The sequence below is a fragment of the Euleptes europaea genome, chromosome 16 (assembly GCF_029931775.1).
Source record: "Euleptes europaea isolate rEulEur1 chromosome 16, rEulEur1.hap1, whole genome shotgun sequence".
Lineage (NCBI taxonomy): Eukaryota > Metazoa > Chordata > Lepidosauria > Squamata > Sphaerodactylidae > Euleptes > Euleptes europaea.
This window is the reverse complement of record NC_079327.1, coordinates 33,517,957-33,538,580: the sequence shown is the minus strand read 5'-3', so window position 1 is coordinate 33,538,580 and position 20,624 is coordinate 33,517,957. Positions and strand designations below refer to the sequence as shown.

At 40.7% G+C, this 20,624-nt stretch overlaps 1 protein-coding gene across 1 annotated transcript in view; it reads right to left on the bottom strand.

The window, feature by feature from the left end:
- MGAT4A (alpha-1,3-mannosyl-glycoprotein 4-beta-N-acetylglucosaminyltransferase A) overlaps window positions 1-20,624 on the bottom strand; it is a 91,702-nt gene that overhangs the window by 11,627 nt on the left and 59,451 nt on the right. Inside the window, exons 4-11 of the mRNA XM_056862091.1 lie at window positions 20,432-20,565; window positions 15,106-15,152; window positions 14,307-14,420; window positions 13,001-13,076; window positions 10,620-10,734; window positions 9,719-9,849; window positions 8,609-8,716; window positions 4,576-4,769 (exon numbers count right to left, since the gene is read on the bottom strand). Coding sequence (XP_056718069.1) covers window positions 4,576-4,769; window positions 8,609-8,716; window positions 9,719-9,849; window positions 10,620-10,734; window positions 13,001-13,076; window positions 14,307-14,420; window positions 15,106-15,152; window positions 20,432-20,565 — 919 coding nt within the window. The remainder of the gene's footprint in view (window positions 1-4,575; window positions 4,770-8,608; window positions 8,717-9,718; window positions 9,850-10,619; window positions 10,735-13,000; window positions 13,077-14,306; window positions 14,421-15,105; window positions 15,153-20,431; window positions 20,566-20,624) is intronic.

Sequence of the window (20,624 nt, the reverse complement as noted above, 5' to 3'; positions counted from 1 at the left end):
CACATTAGAGGAGTGTGAGACTATCTAGCCATGCATTAACAGCCAATGAGGGCCTATTCAGATAGGGGAAAGAGTTTCTTGCGTGGAGAAAAGCACATTGTGCAGGCAGAAGGTGCTACCATTAATGCATCAAATCCATGGGATCCAACCCAGTAACAGACTGCACTGAAAAATCATTATGTTCACCAGCTGGTTTCTGATTGTTGTGATCTTTAATGTCAGGTTTATGTTTGTGTACTATTTTGCATAAGGACTTACCTGTTTGTTTAGTGTACAGATATAGAATTTCCAACCTCCTGCAAATATTATTACTCAAGCTATATTTCTGTAACTTCCCGTAGTATCTGCTTATCTCACTTCATGCTGCACTAGATTTCACATTTTTACCATCTAACAACAGTTGGAAGCATTTCACACCCACGCTGAGGTAACCAAATTCCCTTTGGATTGCATCTTGTTTCGAATCGTCCTTGTAACATCCCTCCTCCCACTTTTCTGTTGTGTAAATAAGCCAGGTCTGATGGATTTACAATTCTACACATCTAAATAAGAGAGCTCTGACTCACAAAATCTTATGATGGGATAAATATTGTGTCTTTAAGGTGCCCCTTGACTTGCACTCAGTTTAAGCAGCCATCAACTTCTAGCATGACCACTGCTTTATAACTGCCAGAAGTACAAGAATAATGATCAATGATTGCAGTTTCTCACATTAAGGTTATCAAGTGGTAACTACAAGTAACAGTGTGAACTCACTTTACATTGACAGTTTAACATGTCTATAATGTCGAAATACTTGCTCCAAAACAAAAGCCATATAACACCTTTCCTTAAGACCAACTAAAACAACACCCAACATCTCACAAGTTTTTTAGTTCTCCAGAATTCTTTGTCAAGCTGGGGGAGGGGAGAGAAAAAAGACATGTCAGGCCATGATCTTAAGGCTTCTTGCCTGCACCCTGTGTAAAATGCCAGGCAGATTTCAATAGACAGTGGTTCTGAGTGGAGCTGGTATGACCTTGCATCTTTGACCTTCTGGGAAGAAGGGGCAATGACAGCCTTCAATTGTAAAGATAAAAAGCAGTGGTAAAGATAAAAAGCAGTGGTTAATCCAATCTCTAACATGTTACAGGAAACACAAAGGTCCCTTAAAAGGCTAAGAACAGAGAGAAAATACAGAAGGCGTTATATTAATAATACTGGAGATTCGACGTAGATGATGCCCTAGTTAAACAGTTCACGGAAGCTAAATTGGGTAATATTAGTGTGTGGGGTGAGCAGAAACCCCCAAAGCAAAGACTATTCTCCGGTTGTTTCATCCAGTTAAGCAATTCCTCTCTTTTTATGGGCTAAATCAGTATTTTGAAAATATATACTGATTGGAGGTAGCCATATTGGTCCAAAGCAAAATCAAAACACAAAAATCCATGCAATAACTTTTATCAACACAAGCCAAAATAACAACACAGAACTCTGTATTTATGGGACTGCTTGTGTATGAATGCATTTATGTTACTTTATATTTGGGATACCTTTTCACTGGAAAGTGAAAAACTGAACATGCATACAGAAATGCTCTTATGCGCACCAGTGGTAAATAATGAGAAGAAACCTTTATATTATGCCACTAGGTGGTATCTTTGCTTATGAAAGAATGCCTCTTATAGCTTCTATAGAGTGGGCTTTGCTTTCATATTTGAGAAGGGTAACTGAACTATCTGGGCATAAAAGCTAGGATCACAGATACCCGTATACATTAAAAATGGCTTGGATTTCATGATAAATCTGCCAGTGAAACAGGACTTTCTTCACCTCCCCCATCCCCCAGAGAATAAGCTATTGGTGCAATGTGACAAACTCCTTACAGAGTAATATGCACATTTACATAGAAACAAGTTTTGTGCCTGGTCATATCCCATCATTTGTGTTCTAGTCATAAATATATGTTTGCCTCAAAACTGATTGCTATACAAATTAATATTGTGAAAGCAATTTTGTAAAATGCTGTAAAATCAACCATTTTCCGCTGAAAGGAGCACCTTGGATTCTGTACCCACTTTTCAAGAAAGAAGACTCTGTAAAACAGGCTCATTTTTCAGCATTTAAAGAGCACTAATTATATTGTCAATGTTAAACAAATAAAAACTGGATCTCCTAGAGAGAGGAAAAACTATAAAATTGAGTTTGTAATGGTCATGTCCAAATTACTGGTTAGCTGAGATGGGAAGCCTGTGGTTTTTAATCTAATTGCTCAAACTGAATAGAAAATCAATCTTACTCGATTTTGAAATAATTTCCCTTTTTTGCTGAGAGAGAAAATGCCTAATTTTTGGTCTGTTTCCCACTGTTATAGAACATCAGAAATACTTAAGTAGAGCTAGCCGATACAGAACAGGACATATTTAATGTTTAGTATCCTGAATATTATAGTGTGCTATATCATTCCTGCTGCAATGAAGGAGATGGCTAGGAAGACTGTGGCAGTATTCAGATAGCACAACAACCACAGGGTTGTCAATGATTGGTACAAACACACAGGCTGTTTCTGTGTTTGTGTGCTCCTCCGGCTCCTTCTCACGCCCAGAGCACAATTTAAAGCTTTCTGGTTTGGGGAGCCTTTAACTAAGCTCCACTTCGCTATGATGCCCAAATGCACCATACGGAAAAACTGGAGTTCATACTGCATATGCACATACAAATTGGGATTCTAAACCTTGGTTCATCTCCAGTTGTCTTTGGGAGGGAGGAACTCCAATTGACCCAAGTACTTGCATTAGGATATCACACCTAAATGACATTTGACTGAAGGCCTCTCAAACCAAGAAGGCTTCAATCATGCACCGCATGTGAGGGGAGAAGCAAGAGCATGTGATCACCACCACCACATGTGTCCATGCATGTGACAGACAAACCTCTGTTTGTCATGACATCAAATGCAGCCAGTAAAAATGGAACTTAATCACAATTGCATTCTGCAGTTAATATCTAGCCCATGCTTGCCAGAAGGTCTGACCAGCTTGATGTTGCAGGAGTTCAATTTCTGAAAAGGAAACATTCCATTTTGGTAGTCTGCAAAGCTGGTTGATCTTCGTACTTATACGTATCTGTCCCACAGGTAACAAATGCTAGCTGGTTTTCATTCTAGCTGCTTAATAGATGCCCAGTCAGCGTTAACTATCCTGAAAACAGCTCCCAAGGAATTTCTTCATTTCTATCCATGGTACCCTGGAGAGGCCTATGCAAGAAATTCTGCCCACCCTCCACCTATAATCAACCATTTGGAATGTTTAATTCAAATCAGTCTTCAGTAGTATGGAGAATAGAAACTTCCTCTTTGAAGAAACTGCCTGTTGAAGTCTATATAACCTGTCATACACTGACTGATTCACATCCTAAGTAGTAGGTGGTCAGTGCTTTCCCCAGTTATGAAGGTGCAGAAGGGTAGCAGGATGTTCATTTGTAGAGGTTCAAAGTACTGTGGAAGAAAGTCCCTTGCTCCCTCTTGCACATGCACACCATTTTGTTGATTGCATGTACATTTCCATACACAAATGGCAAAATGAAACAGCAATGAGAACGAAGGAACAGGAATAGGAGACTAGCTGGATGCTGGGGGGGGGCAGTATATGCTAATGAAGGATCCAGAGCTTGAGGATAAAAGGTGATAGGTACACACCAAAGGGAATGGTGGATTGGGTTAGGAAGGGGGAAAGCATGGGGATGCGTTTAAGCAAAAGTAATTTGGTAAAAAGGTAAAAAGCACATGGGAATCAAGGTGAAAGATTGGGGAGGGATAAATGGAAAAACAAAAATTTAAAAAAAATGTCTTCCAAAAACACACTCTTGCTTTTTAAGTCCCACCAAAAAGCCAGAGGATTTGTCTTAGGCAGGACAGGTAGACAATAACTGTCTCTACATATTAGCAGCAGCCAGAGTGGTCTCTGCTCTGAAGAACACAGACTCCCTAACCAGAGACCAAGCACCACTCTGCCAACTCTCATTAAGCAAGGGCAGAAGGTCAGTGCCTCAGATGGGACTGAAACTAGACAGCAGCGCATAATGAATTTGCGAAGGAGTGGATTACAGCCCTATTCTTTTTAATTAGAGATCACATTGCTGCCAATTGCACACAAACTAGCCCCAACAATGTATTTCAAAGCTAGCACTTACCCTAGAAAGCTATAAAGGAATGGACAATTCTCAAGCTGAGAAGCCTCTTTCTCTCACACACACTGTACTCAAAATTATTTTCTAGGTCAGCCTTAGGATTGTATCATTGTCCATTCCAAAATTAAGCTACCATCAAATTTCTGTATAGCCAGCAACATCCCTCTTACAAATATGGCTTATCCTTCCAGAGCAGATGTTAGTTATCTTGCATGAGCAGAAAAGCAGCATTGGAAGAACATGTTTTTACAATGAAGAACCATTATGTGCAAGCAGAAGAACAGAATCCAAGCTTACTCACTGTACTAGATCCTTTAAAGAGCTCGCTTTCCACTTGTTTACTGTTGCCCCAATTTTATTACACAACAGTATTCAAAAGAAGCTCCATTTCAAACTGCACAGACTTACCTTTCTATATTGACAGGCTTGTCAAATTTAAACAGGATGTAGTCCCCAGCAACTGGTGTGACAGCCCAGAAGAAGTCTTCACCCATGTAGGCCTTTTCAAGTGCATGCCCCTGATAGACCTTTAAAGTCGTTGAAACCTCAGCGGGTGGATTCACATGGATTTTATGCAGCAATGGTTTCAAGAAATCTTTATCCTAATTGAACAGAAGACAAGAAATACAGTTTAATTGGCCATGGACTTTGTTTAATTGTTTCTAAATGAGTGGATCAGAGAGATTTTTTTTACAAGGGGGGGGAAGGTACAACATTTATTTTTTTCAATTTTCTGCATATTCCCTTGCAAAACATTTACACTTAAAGGTCTGAGATTAAAAGCAGTTTTAAAAAAATAAGATCAAGGTATTTTGTCGCCTATTAGCAAACAATTTTACGTGGGCACAATTTTGTTACAGTGCTTTTCCTGTAAGAATTCATACTTGGATTGCACCACTGGAACTCTTCACAGATATGCAGGTGAAGCTGCTTTACACCCTTGGTCCATCTAAACCATTGGTTCCCAGCCTTTTTGGTATGGTGACCCACCAGTTCAAACTTACTTGATATGGTGATCTATTGTCACATGAATTTTGGACCACAGTTTTTTGACAGCCATTGTTTTAATGCACTTTAACTGCAAGTTTGCTTATTTTATAACCATTACTTAAGCTTAAGTTATCTAAGCAAAACTTTACTTAACACACCTCTTTTTTTTCCTTTTGTTAAAATAATTTTTATTATTTTTCTAAGTCAAGTAAACATATACATTTCAACAAATGCTAACAATCATGAAACAAAACACGTTATATTGTTGTTGAAAGTATATCCAATATAAAAAGAAAAAGAAAAAAGAAGAAAAAAGACTTCCCCTACATCTTCCTCCATCCATCTATAAGCCTATGCACTCTTTAGTATAGATAATTCCAATCCTAATATTTTTAATTTTATTCATTAAACTAAATCACATGCAATTTTAAAGATAAAACATTGAATATATTCGTTAAAAAATTAATTGATACTAACACACACAAAAATTAATAAATCTCATTAATAGTAAATAGATTAGAACACTAGGTGACATTTATTACCTCCTTTAAAAGTCAATTTCTCTGTAAACCCTCCATGTCTCCCAATCACCCATAATTGCAAATTATCTTTCTAATATATTAGTATAGTAGATTGTTCCATTTTCGCCAAAGCTAAACCTTTTAACCAGTTCCTTTTTTGTTTCAAAAAATCTAAACTCTTTTAACCAGACTCTTTGTCCGGAATTTCCAGCGTCTTCCCCTTTTCCTCTTTAACACTAAACGTCGAAGAGCATCCTTGGATATTGTTGGTTAATTCCCTCTGCAGACATAGGGTTCTTATAGTAAATCTGCATTGTGATTTCTTCCATCCCAAAGTCGTAGAGGGAAATCCCAGTAACTCCAGCCTTTCCACCCTTCAAGTCCTCGAAGCCAGCATTAAAGAGTTCTTCAGGCAGATTGCAAAGACAGAAATCAAAGTCTCTCACATTCAGATCCATTGTAGCCAGCTGATCTATTGCAGTTTCTTCTTGAAAGTATGAAGCCTCTGGTTGCTTATCATGGCTTTCCAGTTCCTTTATAGGATTTTTCTGTTCTTCAGCCGTCTTCTCAGTTAGAAAGTCCACTGCTCCCACATCTGGCTTCATTGTAGTAGCTTGGTTATTTATATCTTTAAATTCGTCTAAGATTATGTCCAATTTTTGGTTGATAGATTGATATTGAGAGTTTAACATAGCAAGCAGTTGATCCAGCTGATTAATCACACATTCCATGGTTGCTACTTTTAAAAATTCTATTAAAGCTTAGTTGGTAAAATCCAGACAGATACACCGAAAAAAGAAAGTTTGTAAATAGTTTAGGGTTCTTGTATTGTGGATAGTGCTTTAGTATTAGAATACCATCGAGTTGAAGACACTCTAGCATGGAGATGCTGCAGGAAACAGGATATACACAGGAAGTTGCAGGATCGCGGACCTTCCGTTACCTCCTCTTGATATCCAGGAACTTGGGAGATATTTGCCAGTTGCACAAGGGAGACACACTTCCGGTCCCACGATCGATGATACTGCGATGATATTGGATGCCTTAAAGAGCAACAAGTTTCTTACTGTCTTCCGGTTCTCCAAGATAAGTCGCTTCCAGGGAAAACGTGGCTGGAGGACCTACTTAAGGTGGAAAGACGTCACCACTGGGGTGGGGGGGGAATCTCCTCCTCCCCTTTCTGCTTTGTAGTGTCTGATTGGTAGTTATAGCATCTTTCAAAAGATCCTGTTTGTTATGTCTACCCACTGATCAAGTTGATAAGGTTCCTGCCAGTTTATCAGATATTTTCTTGTTTTCAAAGAGTCATTTATACATTAGGTGGGGAGACGCGAATTTAATAGATGTATTTAACAATTCTTCAGAGCTTCCAAATCCAGGTAAAACGAAAGAGTTCTTGTAACTTACTCAGATTTTAGAAGAGTAGGTATTATTGCTTCCATATAGTTGCTTAGATGGTAATAGATAGAGGAGATCTGAGCCTAATGCCAAATATTTCCCCTCGATGCCGGCGGGCCAGCACCCAATGTTCCCGAGAGACTTCCTGAAGTTCTCTCAGAAAAAATGGGGGTCAAACCGCTCTTCTAGGCTGCAGGGGTATTCCTGCTTCCCAGTCCACTATTTAGGAACCTGGGGGGGTGCAGGGTTGCACCCCAAATTTGAACGTTTCTTGGGTCCCTCGGGAGCTCCCGAGGAACGTGGCACTCAGATCAGCGTCTCTACCGGAAGTCCTATTTAACACACCTCTTGATGTGCAATTTGTCAAAATATTTATCACACTTACATAAGTTATTCACAGCTTTTTATGTGAATGTAAGAACACAACTATCTGCTTGCAGGTTATAGCTTCATGAGCTATACAAATTACAGACACTGTAAATTGATCTTGTGGAACCATGAAGGCTACGAGATCTATTTATTCTTTGGCTATTTAAAATTTAATTTAAAAAACAGCACCAAGAATTAAAGCATCTCTTCCACACCCGTCAGAATACATGATCCTTTGTATGTCTACTCAGATGTAAGTGTTTATATTCAACTGCCAGGTAAGCAGGCATAGGATTGTTTTGTAAGAAAGCCCCAATGAATTAAATGGGATTTCAGAAAAACACACAGAATGCCTCACCTGGACATACAGAGCCAGGGTCCCAGCCCCTGCCACCCCACTTACTCTTCTCTAAAGAAGAGACTGAGAAAGCAAAACATGGGGGAAAGGTTGGGGTTTACTGGGGTTGCTCCCTATTTAGCTGAAGGCTTCAAATCTGAAACCTGAAGCTCCTCCCTCTTAGTATACTGTTTCAGAATTGAAGGATCTCCCACCTCCCCAATTCCATTTAACTTCAGTGTAGCATTTCTCCTTTTGGGAAACATATCTAATGTTTCTACACATTAAACACCTTCTGTTTTCTTCTGATCATCAGCTCAGACCAGAATTTCTGACCTCTCCCATCATCCATTAAACTACCCAAATAGTTCAAGTACCCACGGAGAGAATCTCATTTATTATACTAGGCCTCTCTTTGCTCAACTCCTCCCTCTTTCCCCCATCCTTCTGCAATTTTCTGTCAAACAAGGTAAATGTTTTTTTTTCTTCCTGCTATATTGAAGAAGTAAGCTCCCTTTCTTGAAAGCCCATACTGTAATAAATGTTGTTATTCTTCAAACTGCCACTAGACTTATGTTTTGTTTTGTTGCAACAGACTACCACAGATGCCCCACTGTAATACTGATGCACAGACATTTCAACCTGGGACGTCTATATTATCAGAGAAGTTTAACAAAAGTCAATGTCCCGTTACCACTCTCCCACGCTTAGAGACAATTGTACTATGCAATGGACAACATTTTCATTACATCAACTTTGATCAATGGACCAGTTATTGAGAACTGATCTTGTGAGGAATTAAATATGTCATATTTAGAGTACTCACTGTGAGCTTCTGAATCTTCCCCGCTAGAGAGGAATGCAGGCCAACATGCTGGAAAAGAGAAGGCCTGAACCGTATTCTTAGGTTTGATTTCTGCCGATCACAATGTTTCTTAAAAGGAATTTGGGGGGGGGGGTTAGAATTAGTCATCCCTTATGCTGAAGGCACAAACACATGCGTTACAAGAGATGGAAACTTTCGGTGATAGAATCAAGTGCCCACATCACTTCACTATCATCATCCTGGAACAGCGCATCTTTCAGATGTTTTAGAGCGCACACTCAGAAGCGAACTCCTGTTTGCATCCCTGCTCAACTATGCCCTCTAACCCCTACAGATCTAAAGAAATTAGAAAATATTTGTTATCCATTGCTTTTTCAGTACAACACTTTTAAATGTCATGTTTTCTAAAAAAAAAAAAAAAAAAGACATTGGGTGGTATCCTACCACTTTGCATGGAAGGTTAATTTTCCCATATTCCTCTCAACTGATTCAGTTCTTTCTGACTTTCCAGAGTTGTGGGACCCACACAGAGGAACAGCCATTGGGCTGAGCATACTGGTGTGACGAAGAGCAAGAAGGTGAAACTGATCCTCCTTCCTCTTCTGCAAGCATAGCATACTTGAAGGGGGGGGAGCTATTTCATCCCCTTGTTCCTCCTCAGTACATCATGGTAGTTCCTCTGTATGCATTCTGCAGCCTTAGGAATTATCTTTCAGAGGGTTATCTTTCAGGAGCTTCTGTTGAATACTCTCTTGCAATAAAGTTGGGGCAACAGTAAACCACTGTAAAGAGAGCTCTTGAATATATCTAGTACATTGAGTAAGCATTGCAGAGCATGTTCTTCCAGAGCTGCAGCAGTGTAAAGGAATGTGGGAGAACTTGTGTGCCTTCCCACACATGGATGGTATGTGTTTTTCTTATGGAGACTAGTGACCAAGGATTCAGAGCCTCTCAGTAATTTCACTGTATAACACACACTTCCATTTGGTCACATAAGACCATAATGGGAAAGAGACACCTCTTGCCTTCCTCGTATATGTCATTTCTTACATTTACTTACAGCAATGCACCAGAAATATTAAATACAATTAAGCTTCAAAGTGAACTTACTGCATCTTTCTCGGGGTGGCAAACTTTCACCCAAAGAATATGATCCAAGAGCCAGTCGATAGGCTTTTCCTTATAAAACATAAATATGAACTCTACAATGAGAGTAATATCTGGAGACTGGAACATTTTACCTGCAAGAATTTAAAACACTATCAACAATTGACCTGTGCTTTAAAACTGTAAAACCAGCCTGTTACTAGAAAGGACTACTTCAGTTAGTTTGGCTAAAAGTGTTCTAACATAAATTACTAATAAAGCAACCTATAGATTATTATATCTGTGGAACTGCACTAAAATGATCTGGTGAATGCTGTTTAGACATTTTGCCAGAAATTGTTGTGTTGTTGTTGTTTTCTCAAAAGTTGGAACTAGAATTACTTGAGGCATAAGTACTATATAGACAGAAGGACAGGGACTGAAAATGTGGGGAACAGAATAGCAATGATGCTATCCAGACCTTCCCCTTGCCTTTTACATATTTAACAAAACAAATAAACAAGAACACCAGTGTTTTTTTCCTGTCTTCAAGAATGCTGGAAACATTCTTTTTTCAAAAATGAAGATTTTCAAACTCTGAATGTACGGTCCTCTTCCAGAACTTAATGGAGCTTAATGATTACAAGACTGAAGTCCATTCAAGTCATGCAAATTAAGAATCTGTCATTTATTTTAGGCCTGCAGCCATTACACAGATTATTCTAATTTTCATCTGCTGGATTATATCACAATGATTTACAGCCAAACATTTGAAATTACAGGATGAACTACTTAGTGAATCTTTTAAAAATATTAAACATATTGCATATTAAAAGACGTGCTGGGTCATTTTCATGCCTCATCTTCAGCACAATACTGTCAATTTCTAAGAGTTCACCCCCATTTCAGAAAGGAATTCCCTTACCAATGAATCCCAGCTGAGAAAACTCAAGAATCATCCAGTCTTCAGAAGACAACTGAAGCGCAAAATTTTTTATTGTGCTGAAGTAATTCTGCTTGACAACGATGTCATCCTCAAGCTAAGGAAACCAAACAGCTACATTAAAAGCAAGACCAGCAAAACAGAGAAGTGGTGAATTGGGAAAAAAGACAAAGCATATTTAAAGTCAAACATGCAGTTTAAACCTACCCATCTGATTGGCCTTCAGGGCAATGTACTATGAAGGCCATGCAAGAAGGACAATAGTGGCTTTATTTAAAAATTGTTCGCCTAGGGATTAAATGAATGGGAAGGAAACCATTGGATATATTGAAGGCTGCTTTGCAGAGTAGTAAGCTGCAGTACTGCAGTCAAAAGCTCTGCCTGCGACCTGAGTTCAATCCCGACAGAAGTCGGTTTCAGGTAGCCAGCTCAAGGTTGACTCAGTAATGACCCAGTGCTTGCTGTACCTTTTTTTGCCTTGACCCTTTACACTATCAAAAAAGGTAAAGGTCCCCTGTGCAAGCACCGGGTCATTCCTGACCCGTGGGGTGACGTCACATCCCGACGTTTCCTGGGCAGACTTTGTTTTCAGGGTGGTTTGCCAGTGCCTTCCCCAATCACCTTCCCTTTTTACCCCCAGCAAGCTGGGTACTTATTTTACCGACCTCGGAAGGATGGAAGGCTGAGTCAACCTTGAGCCGTCTACCTGAAAACGACTTCTGTCGGGATCAAACTCAGGTCATGAGCAGAGCTTGGACTGCAGTACGGCAGCTTACCACTCTGCGCCATGGGGCTCTTGCTGTACACTATCTAGTGCTTGAAAATATGTATAGAATCAGCAGGATCTTGCCTATCCTTGTGATAAAAATACTTTACTAATTAGACACATGGATCAAACAGACCCCATTAACTCATTTTAAAAAATAAGGTTATTGATAATTATCCCACCTAATAAAATAAAATATTAAATTAAGGTTTATAATACAGCCATCCAACTATGCAGAAATCATATCTACAGTCTAAAACAATCGACAAATAACTGCACTGTGGTGATAGAAACATTCAAAGAGTAATTCAGCAATGTTCTTGTACTATGTCCCTCCTTGACAAGGTCTTTATATGGTGAGACAGCAAGGTAGACTTCCTCTGAATGTGGAGGATCCACTTAAGTACTTTGATTGAATAGTTCTTGATAGCCTTTTCTCCTTCGCTGTGAATGTATTGAGACAGCAAGGGAAGAAGTTTGCTGCAGTACAAGACAGCTCTGTGTGTTGAGTCAGTGGGGGGAAAGTCATGGTAAATGATAACGGGGACTGGATAGAACCACTGTGCTCTTGTGCTCCCGACTATGTGAAGCTACCAGATAAGCACCAAATGGTGACGTGTTATGTCTTAGCCCGGAATTAGGATAAAAGTTCATTCCCCAGTACAATCGGGGCTCAGTCTTTTATGCTTGTTAAGGCGGCTGGGCCGCAGCTGTAATAAAACAGTTTTCTTGACTAACGGTCTCGGGTCTCTCTCCTCCACGAACCTCCGGTGAAAGGATACTACTTGGCTACCTGAAGAGTACTGCAGGAATATTGCATAAAGAATAAAATTCATTTTGGCAGGCTTTGACTGACTGGGGAAAAGGCCTCACTAGATTCACTGGCCCAGTTGATATGTCACATGCTGCGATCACTACATTATGGTTTGGTGATGAAGACCGCCTCGCAGGTCTGGCATATATTTACCCCTCCTCACAAATCCCCCTCACTCTTCTGATTAATAACAACAACCTGATCTTTGGACTTCTGCATTGGGACATTAAGTAGCTCATGAACAACCCACACTGACTCTGAGAACTAAAACCCAAGATCAAGATTAAACAGCTCTGCAGTTCTTTGCCATAAACCCCATCAGGTTCTGATACTTACAGTGTGTAAAACTTAGCATGTGCATCTCAGTTTCTCCGGCTGGCTTTACGGCAGTGCTTATGCAACAATTGAAGCCTTATTGATAAAACCTAGCCTTGGCAATTACAGATGTTTCTGAAGTTATAAAACATACTCTAGGCTTAATAACTAAAATCTGAAAGTCGACCTTGAGTCATTTTAAAAAACTGTAAAATAATTGTAATCAAAACTCAGGAAAATCAATGTTGCTTAGATGTATCTTCTTTATTGTATAAAAAAATCAGTTTAAAAATATGCATCAACCTCAGGTCCCAACTGGCTTGATTTTCTGATTTAATGTACACAAACACCTCCGAGCATATTACCTATTCTGATATATTATATCTAAGTAAGAAATGGCTAATAACAGTTCTAGCCCCACTCCCAAGTACCTTTATATATAAGCTTTGTGTAACTGAAATCATTTACCTGAATGTAGTAAACACCTTTTTTCTGTGCATACATCATAAGAAAACAATAATCCAGATTTTGCTTTGTCCGCCATCTACAATTAAAGATAGTTTGATAAATTTTGACGCTTAACATGCCTGTGGGCATTAAAGACATACAATAACCTAGAGCAGGGGTGTCAAACATAAGGTCTGTGGGCTGGATCTGGCTTCTTGAGAGCGCTTATTGGGCCCGCAAGCCAGCTACCCCCACTCTCAATCTGGGCTGGCGAGGCGTGGCCCGGCCTGACCAAGTGGCATTTATGTCATATCTGGTCCTCATAACAATTGACTTCGAAAACCCCTGACATATAGCATAATGTGGTCACTTGAGAGAAATTTGTGTGGTGGAGGGAGATAGGTCATTCCACCTCCTTGGCTCCCACTCCTACAGGCGGGGAGGTGGGGCAGAAGCAGCACAGCCTCCCAAAGACCTTCCAATTAGCCAGCTGCCAGCTCCCGGGAGACCACCACCACTGCCAATGAGATCCCCCAGCACAGTGTCATCCACAAAGCTTGTTTGAATAAACTCAAAGTTTATAGACAGAACTGAGAGAACTGCAAGTGGTGTTCTGCTCACAGAATGGGTTTCCCCCCCCATCTTCCTCTTTCAGCAGCAGCCCCCTGTGCCACCTCCAAAGTTGCAACCAAGGGGACCCATGGGAATGGTGTGAACAGTGGCTGAGGAGGGAATGGCTGGAGAAAGGAATCCATGGAGCCTTCCCACTTTTGCAATCAGAAGCAGTTTCGACTTGGTTTTGGATCAAGACTCTTCTCTTTGAAGATAACAATTCTTGTACAGTAGAAGAACAAGAACAAGAAGAGTTGGTTTTCATATGCCGACTTTCTCTACTACTTAAGGAAGAATCAAATGGGCTTACAATCCCCTTCCCCTCCCCACAACAGACACCCTGTGAGATAGGTGGGGCTGAAAGAGCTCTAAGAGCTGTGACTAGCCCAAGGTCACCCAGCTAGCTTCATGTGGAGGAGTGGGGAAACAAATCCAGTTCACCAGATTAGCCTCCACCGCTCATGTGGGGGAGTGGGGAATCAAATCCAGTTCTCTGGATCAGAGTCTACTGCTCCAAACCACCGCTCTTAACCACTACACCACACTAGCATACATAATGAAGTTAACATGCTCTTCAACCCTACTTTGGCATACATTCTGCTCATGAACATGATATGCAAATAAACCAGAATCTATCAAATCCATTTCTGATGTGTGCTACAAAATGATGAAGAAGGCAAATGCCTGCCCCCACAATCTAAAAAAATCTACTTACCTGACTCTCTCTTTTGAGTCTCCAAATGTCTCTTTTAAGTTTGTCAGGTCAGGATAGTATGATGCAGGTGGGGCTATTACTTCCACTAAGCCAGAATTTATTTCAGCAGAAAATCTATAAATCACAAAATATTTAAATAAACACACACACCCCTATATATTCTGCAAAACACTCCATTCTAAATACCCAGTATGGTGCAATGAACTAAATGTTGGGCCTGCGTTCAAACTTCCATTCAGCCATAAATTAGGCAAGTCACCATCTATCAGCCTGATAAAGGTAAATGCATAAAGCTATAAATGTTGCTTAGGATCAAAAAACTGAGAGGTGACTTCCTTGGCCACACTAAGGCTTCAAGCTTACTTTCCCCAGCTGTTCCCCCATCCCTTCTGGAGGGACCTGGTAGTGCAGAATGTAACAAAGCACAACGTACCCAAAGTAAAATGTAGCACAATTCTCTGGTGTGCTAATGGGACTTTGTGGTCTTGCCCATAATCTATCATTTACAACTGCAACAGATTATCAGATACTTGGCTGTTCTATATTTCAGTGCCAGCATATCAGGTTTAGGCATAGATGCCAAGCAATCCATTTATTTCATGCCAATGTAATCTGCTTATGTCATGCTGAATCCTTTAATCCCATTTACAAGTAAAACTATTTAGCTGCCCCATTTGATTTCCTATGATGTGCAACCCATAAACATATACAATTATTAATTCTAATCGCAATTAACTGTAAAAAGAAAAAGATGCTCATAATCAAAGTAGTTCCATGAGTTTATGTAAAGTTAACTTACTCCTTTTCTAGACTTGCGACAACGCCATTTACGTAATCAAGTTCTGTCTGAAAAAAGGAATGAACACTATTTTTAAAGTAATATTTTCAAGTGTGTTATAGATATTTCATTTGAATTAGTAGTATAACTCTAACAGCCTCTCTTTGTATTCAGGCAACAACATTGCTTTTTGTTCAACTAACAGTTATTGTAATGTTAAAAACCACATTTGTTTGTGAACATACAAGATACCAAATGATTAAAATCTCAGCCTCATTAGCCCTTCAGCACAATGTTGATTCACCAAATTGCTTTACAGTTTTACCATATGCTTCAAGATAAGCACATTACAATGTTAAGACTGTCAAAGAAGACATCACCCATGTAATACATATATCTTGCTTTGTTTATGAATTACACATGTACCATATTTACCCAAAAGGAATACAATTCCGAACGTAAGATGACCACCATAAAAAAAATTTGTTCACAATAGAGTTTGTTTTAGTATTCTACATATTAGTAACTTGTACGCAAATTTAAGATAACAGTTCCCCCTTTTTTTGATGGTGCACCTGGAAAAAACTTATCTTCGTTTCATATGCATACAGTATGTCTCAGTTACTGTTTTACTTGGCAAATAAAATGCAATAAGGACCAGGAAATGCATAGCTGCCTGATTTAAAGAAAAGTAGCAATTTAAATACACATGTACCATTCATAAATTAAGAATGTATTTTTGATAAAAACAACTTAAGGAGATGATCTTGGGGCCTAACTATACGTTACAACATTTAAGGGTTTTCTCCTTGTCTTGTCAGGACAAACTGCACTGAAAGTTCACTGTTGAAACTGAGGGTGTATGGGAGTCTACTTCAGGTGGGGACCAATGTGCATGGGGAGAGGGGCTTAAAGCCTTCCCTTTATGCCCTTTTCCCAATCTGAAACAGATCCAGGGAGCAGCTATTTTTTCCATTGGGATAAATTTAGCTTCACAGAGCAATGCAAATTTCCCCAGGGCTTACATCGGATCACACATGTAACTAGTATATTTTTTAAAGAAATGAGAAAACAGCAGCAAGGCCACTCAGTGACAGCTAGCCCAAGTCTCTTGCTTAACTTCGATGGTGGGCACAGATCTGAACAACTGTGAAAAATGCAATAACTTCTGCTACCAGATCTACTGGTCTGATCTAACACATCTAAAATTCATGCCAGGAAGCTGCTTCTGGGAATTTTAATGAAGAAACTATCTTGAGACTTTAGCTGCATTAAGCCTCAAAGTGAAGTTTCCTTTCCACTCCTTCTTTCCCAAACTGCCAGATCCAAGGCAGCAGCTATACCAACAATTTTTCATCAGCTGCTTTCATCTTCCATTGCCACTTGGGTGACAAGCATATAGCTCATGGGAAATCTGCAACATTGGCACTACTATACATATCAATAGTAGAAGCAAATGTAGGGTTGCCAATCACCAGGTACTAGCTGGAGATCTCCAGTTATTACAACTGATCTCCAGCCGACAGAGATCAGTTCACCTGGAGAAAATGGCCACTTTGGCAATTGGACTCTATGGCATTGAAGTCCCTCCCCTCCTCAACCCCACCCTCCTCAGGTTCAGCCACAAAAATCTCCCGCCCGAGGCAAAGAGGGACCTGGCAACCCTAAGCAAATAACAACCAATTTTGAGGATGAATCACATTTTCCCCAGGTACATGATTTAATGGGTGACCACAGAAATTGTGATCTCTCCATGTCACATGTAGATTACCTAGAAACATCTAATTATTCTAGCGCAGAGACTGTATTGTATTTAAAATCACTGACCTTTTCCCTCACTGGCAAAAAAACTTCCTTTATATGCTATTCAGAAGTAGATTGCATCAAATACAAATTGCATAAAACCTGGTGGTGGCTGCTGGCTCAATGCCAATCCAAGCTTCTATTACTAAACAAGCAATAGAAGATTACTGCAACAGCTTACCCAAGGATTTGCAGAGCAGGCCTTCTTGATTAGCAATCAAGGTATGTTTTTTCCAAACGGTAAAAAGAGCCCACAATACTCATTTTATTCTGAACAAGTCATTTTAACAAAAGAGCACATTCATACTTTTAATTAAGTTTGTTCATGCAACCTCTTCCAAGCCTCAGTTATGAATCTATATGATTAACAAAATCTAGGCTGAGAACTGGAATGTGCAATTCATCAGGTCATTAAATGGCATTCTGCATCATTAAGCAACATGTGCTCAACTGAATTTGGGGGTTTGCTTAAGTATCCCACATGCAGGGCTGGATCTAGGGGGCAGGGGGGCAGCTGCTCCAGGCATGGGCAGAGAGGGGCGCCGGTAGCTTCTGGGCTGCCCACTTGGCTGTTGCATGCACAGCACCCTCCTGAACATGTAATGCTATTAGCATCTCTCTGTTTGCCCTGTGGCTTCTCTCTCTGGGACAGCAAAAAGATCTCCCCGCACCAGCATGTCACAAGTTCTTCAGAAATGAACAGCAGCGGGTGTAATGCCCAGATATAAGGGCTGGTTTAGAACACTATGTATTCATACGCACACACATGGAAGCTTTGGTAAGTTGGCATCCGGGAGCCATGAACCAACAAATCATGCTCTCTGTGCTTGGTACGGCCTTTCACCAGTAGAGAACTCTGAATTACCTTCATCCTTAGGAATGTGTTTTCTAGTTACTAAGATCACAAGACCTAGAACTTGCTTAGAGACAGCCTTCGGCCAATATCTATAGGTTATGCTAATTAGAGTGAAGTAGACACTTAATGTGCATTGGTGCTTTTGTGTATCAATCTGCTTGTCAGCAGCCATGGACCTGCCCCATGTGAATGCATAAATGATACCGACTTTCCTTTGTTTCTCGGGTGAGTAACTCTGCATCTTATTTGTGGGTTATTCCACCCCCAGGTCTGTGTTTAGCTAAATAAAGAACTGTTGCTCTTTTTAACCTCCTCCTAGTTGTCTTCATTGGACTCTATAAGACAACCAGGGCACTTCACGGGCAGCTGGGGGGGCACTTTTCAAAAAGCAGTTCCTGCAAGGGCTGTGGGTTGCAAGGGGCTGCATCGGGGAGGGGATGAACTCAAGTGGCTTGTATTTGCGCAACCCTCTTCTCTCATGCCGCCCCCTGTAGCCTGAAGCCATTAATGCTTCCCCCCCAAACCCAGCGTGCTTGGGAAAGAAGGGGGCGGGGCGGGCCAAGCTGTAGTCTGGGCTGGCCCATGGAAATCTGGCCACTTGTGCAGTTTGCAGCAAGGTGGGGAACTGCTTCCTTTACAGCCTGGAAATCCACAGCAGCTGAGAAGTGTGGCATTTATGAAACCAGTTTCCTCCCTCTGCTCTTTTTAAATTAGTGGGAAATAATTGACAGCAAGCAAAATAAGCCCTCCAGATGCTATAAATTAAGAACCTGAGTGCTTCCCAACTCCCAACATAACTTTAAATAAAAGCAAACCCTCCCTAAACCCCATACCAGCCTTCTGAACACACTGCCAGGAAATTTCTGCATGGAGAAGGACTTTATAATCCAAAACCCCATATAACATACTCCAAATTACCCAGCTCTTATTTAAAACAATTACGGTTTTAATCTTTGGGTATTAAAAAAAGAGATTGTTCGTTGTAGTTTTAAAAAAGCTTATGTGCTTAGAAAAAGCCTCGGTCTAATTTTTATAGTTCAGGGTGAGGGGAGAGTGTTGTTGCATGATAAGGAATGTTGATGTGTGTGTGTTAAGTGCGGTCAAGTCACTTCCGACTCATGATGACTCTATGAATCAATGTCCTCTAAAACATGGGGAGGGGGGCGTTAAGGCAGAATGGTTCATGTACTGAGCTGAGGGAGGAGATAAGGTTCAAACTGGGGAAGGGGGGGTTCTGATTTATAGCACAACTCCTCTGCTATCCTGAAATCCTTATTCACCCCCTCCCAATTTAACCCTTTGAGACAGACTGGTTAGCATTATTATCCCAATCCTTCAGGGGTGGGGTGGAGCCGAAAGTGTGTGGCATGGAGAAGGTTCAAGCTGGGGATTTCCCGATTTGGATTATTACCTATTAAATTGTTCCCCAGTGTAAGCAACCCAGGGGGCCATTTGGAAAGTAATAGTCTTCAGGGCATGATATCTGGCCACAATTCCTTGCAAAATTGTAGAGGATGCTAGGAACAGACTTCTTGGATTGCTGCATGGTGAAGTCTCAGAAGGGGAATCAGGTCCTCGTGATGCACAAGGGGATTGGGGAAAACCAGGCAGGCCTTAGGACCAAGGTGGGACCAGTGGGGAGATGGAGATGGGGCAGAAGCTCCTGTGGAAAAGAAGGGATGAGTGGGAGGAGCAGGAAAACAAATGCTACAGCGACCAGGAAAAGGTGGTATTGAGGAGCAAGGCAGCCAATACTTATCCAAGCTACCAGTCCATATGTCACTGGATGTGACAGTGTAGCCTTTGGTTGCCAACCTCCAGGTGCCACTTCCTCCCTGTACCTCAAAAGACTGCCAGAGTGTTCTTGAGCCCCTAATGCCATTGTACATGTGTGCCAGACAGGAACTGCAAAAATGGGTTTCCCTCTGTATATCACAGGCAAGCTCTGCCTCCCCTTCTTCTGCACAGGATTGTAGCTCATGCATCTCAAGTCTCTGCTTGTTCTGTAGCATCTTCTGCCCATACTGCATTTTACTTTCTTTTCTTTTTCTTTTTTTGCTGTCAAGTCACAGCTGACTTATGGTGGCCCTGTAGGGTTTTCAAGGTAAGAGATGTTGGGAGACGGTTTGCCATTGCCTGCCTCTGTGTCACACCCCTGGTATCCCTTGGAGGTTTCCCATCCAAATACTAGCTAGGGTCAAGGCTGACAGGTGTGACTGGCCCAAGGCCATGCAGCAAGCTTCCATGGTGTGAGTGGGGATTTGAATCTGGGTTTCCCAGATCCTAGTCCAACACCTTAACCACTACACCACGCTGGTTCTCTGGGGAGGGGGGGGGAATAACAGACTTTCACATAGTCTTCAATTCAACCCACTAGGAACCCAGTTCTAACTTCCAGAAAACCAGAATTCCTTATCTGCACAAGTATCCCTGAATCTTTGTGGAATGTTTTAACATCTGTTTAATTCTCCCTACTGAGCTCAAGCCATACTAGATGCCGGAGAATGAAAGAAAATTTAATCCTGTAAATAGGTACAATGTGCCTTTTCATGAGAGAAAAACATAATCATTATTCCAACTACAGCATGAGCATTTATCAAAAGGCAATGAAGAGCGGTACATAGGAGGCATAAACATACTCCTTATAGAACTAATAAGGGACAGCCTGAAAAATGCAAGTGGATTTACCTCTCCTATGAAGACGACCATAACACAGTCTAGTTTCTCTTCCGGTGACAATTTATCAATCAGTGAGTGAAGAGTTTCAGTAAGGTAAGATTTTACTTTTCTCTTTACTGTAGGAATGCCCATTACTATAGAAACTGAAACAAACAAAAGTAATTCACTTGTATTGCTTAAACAGAGAAGTGAAGGTTGTGAA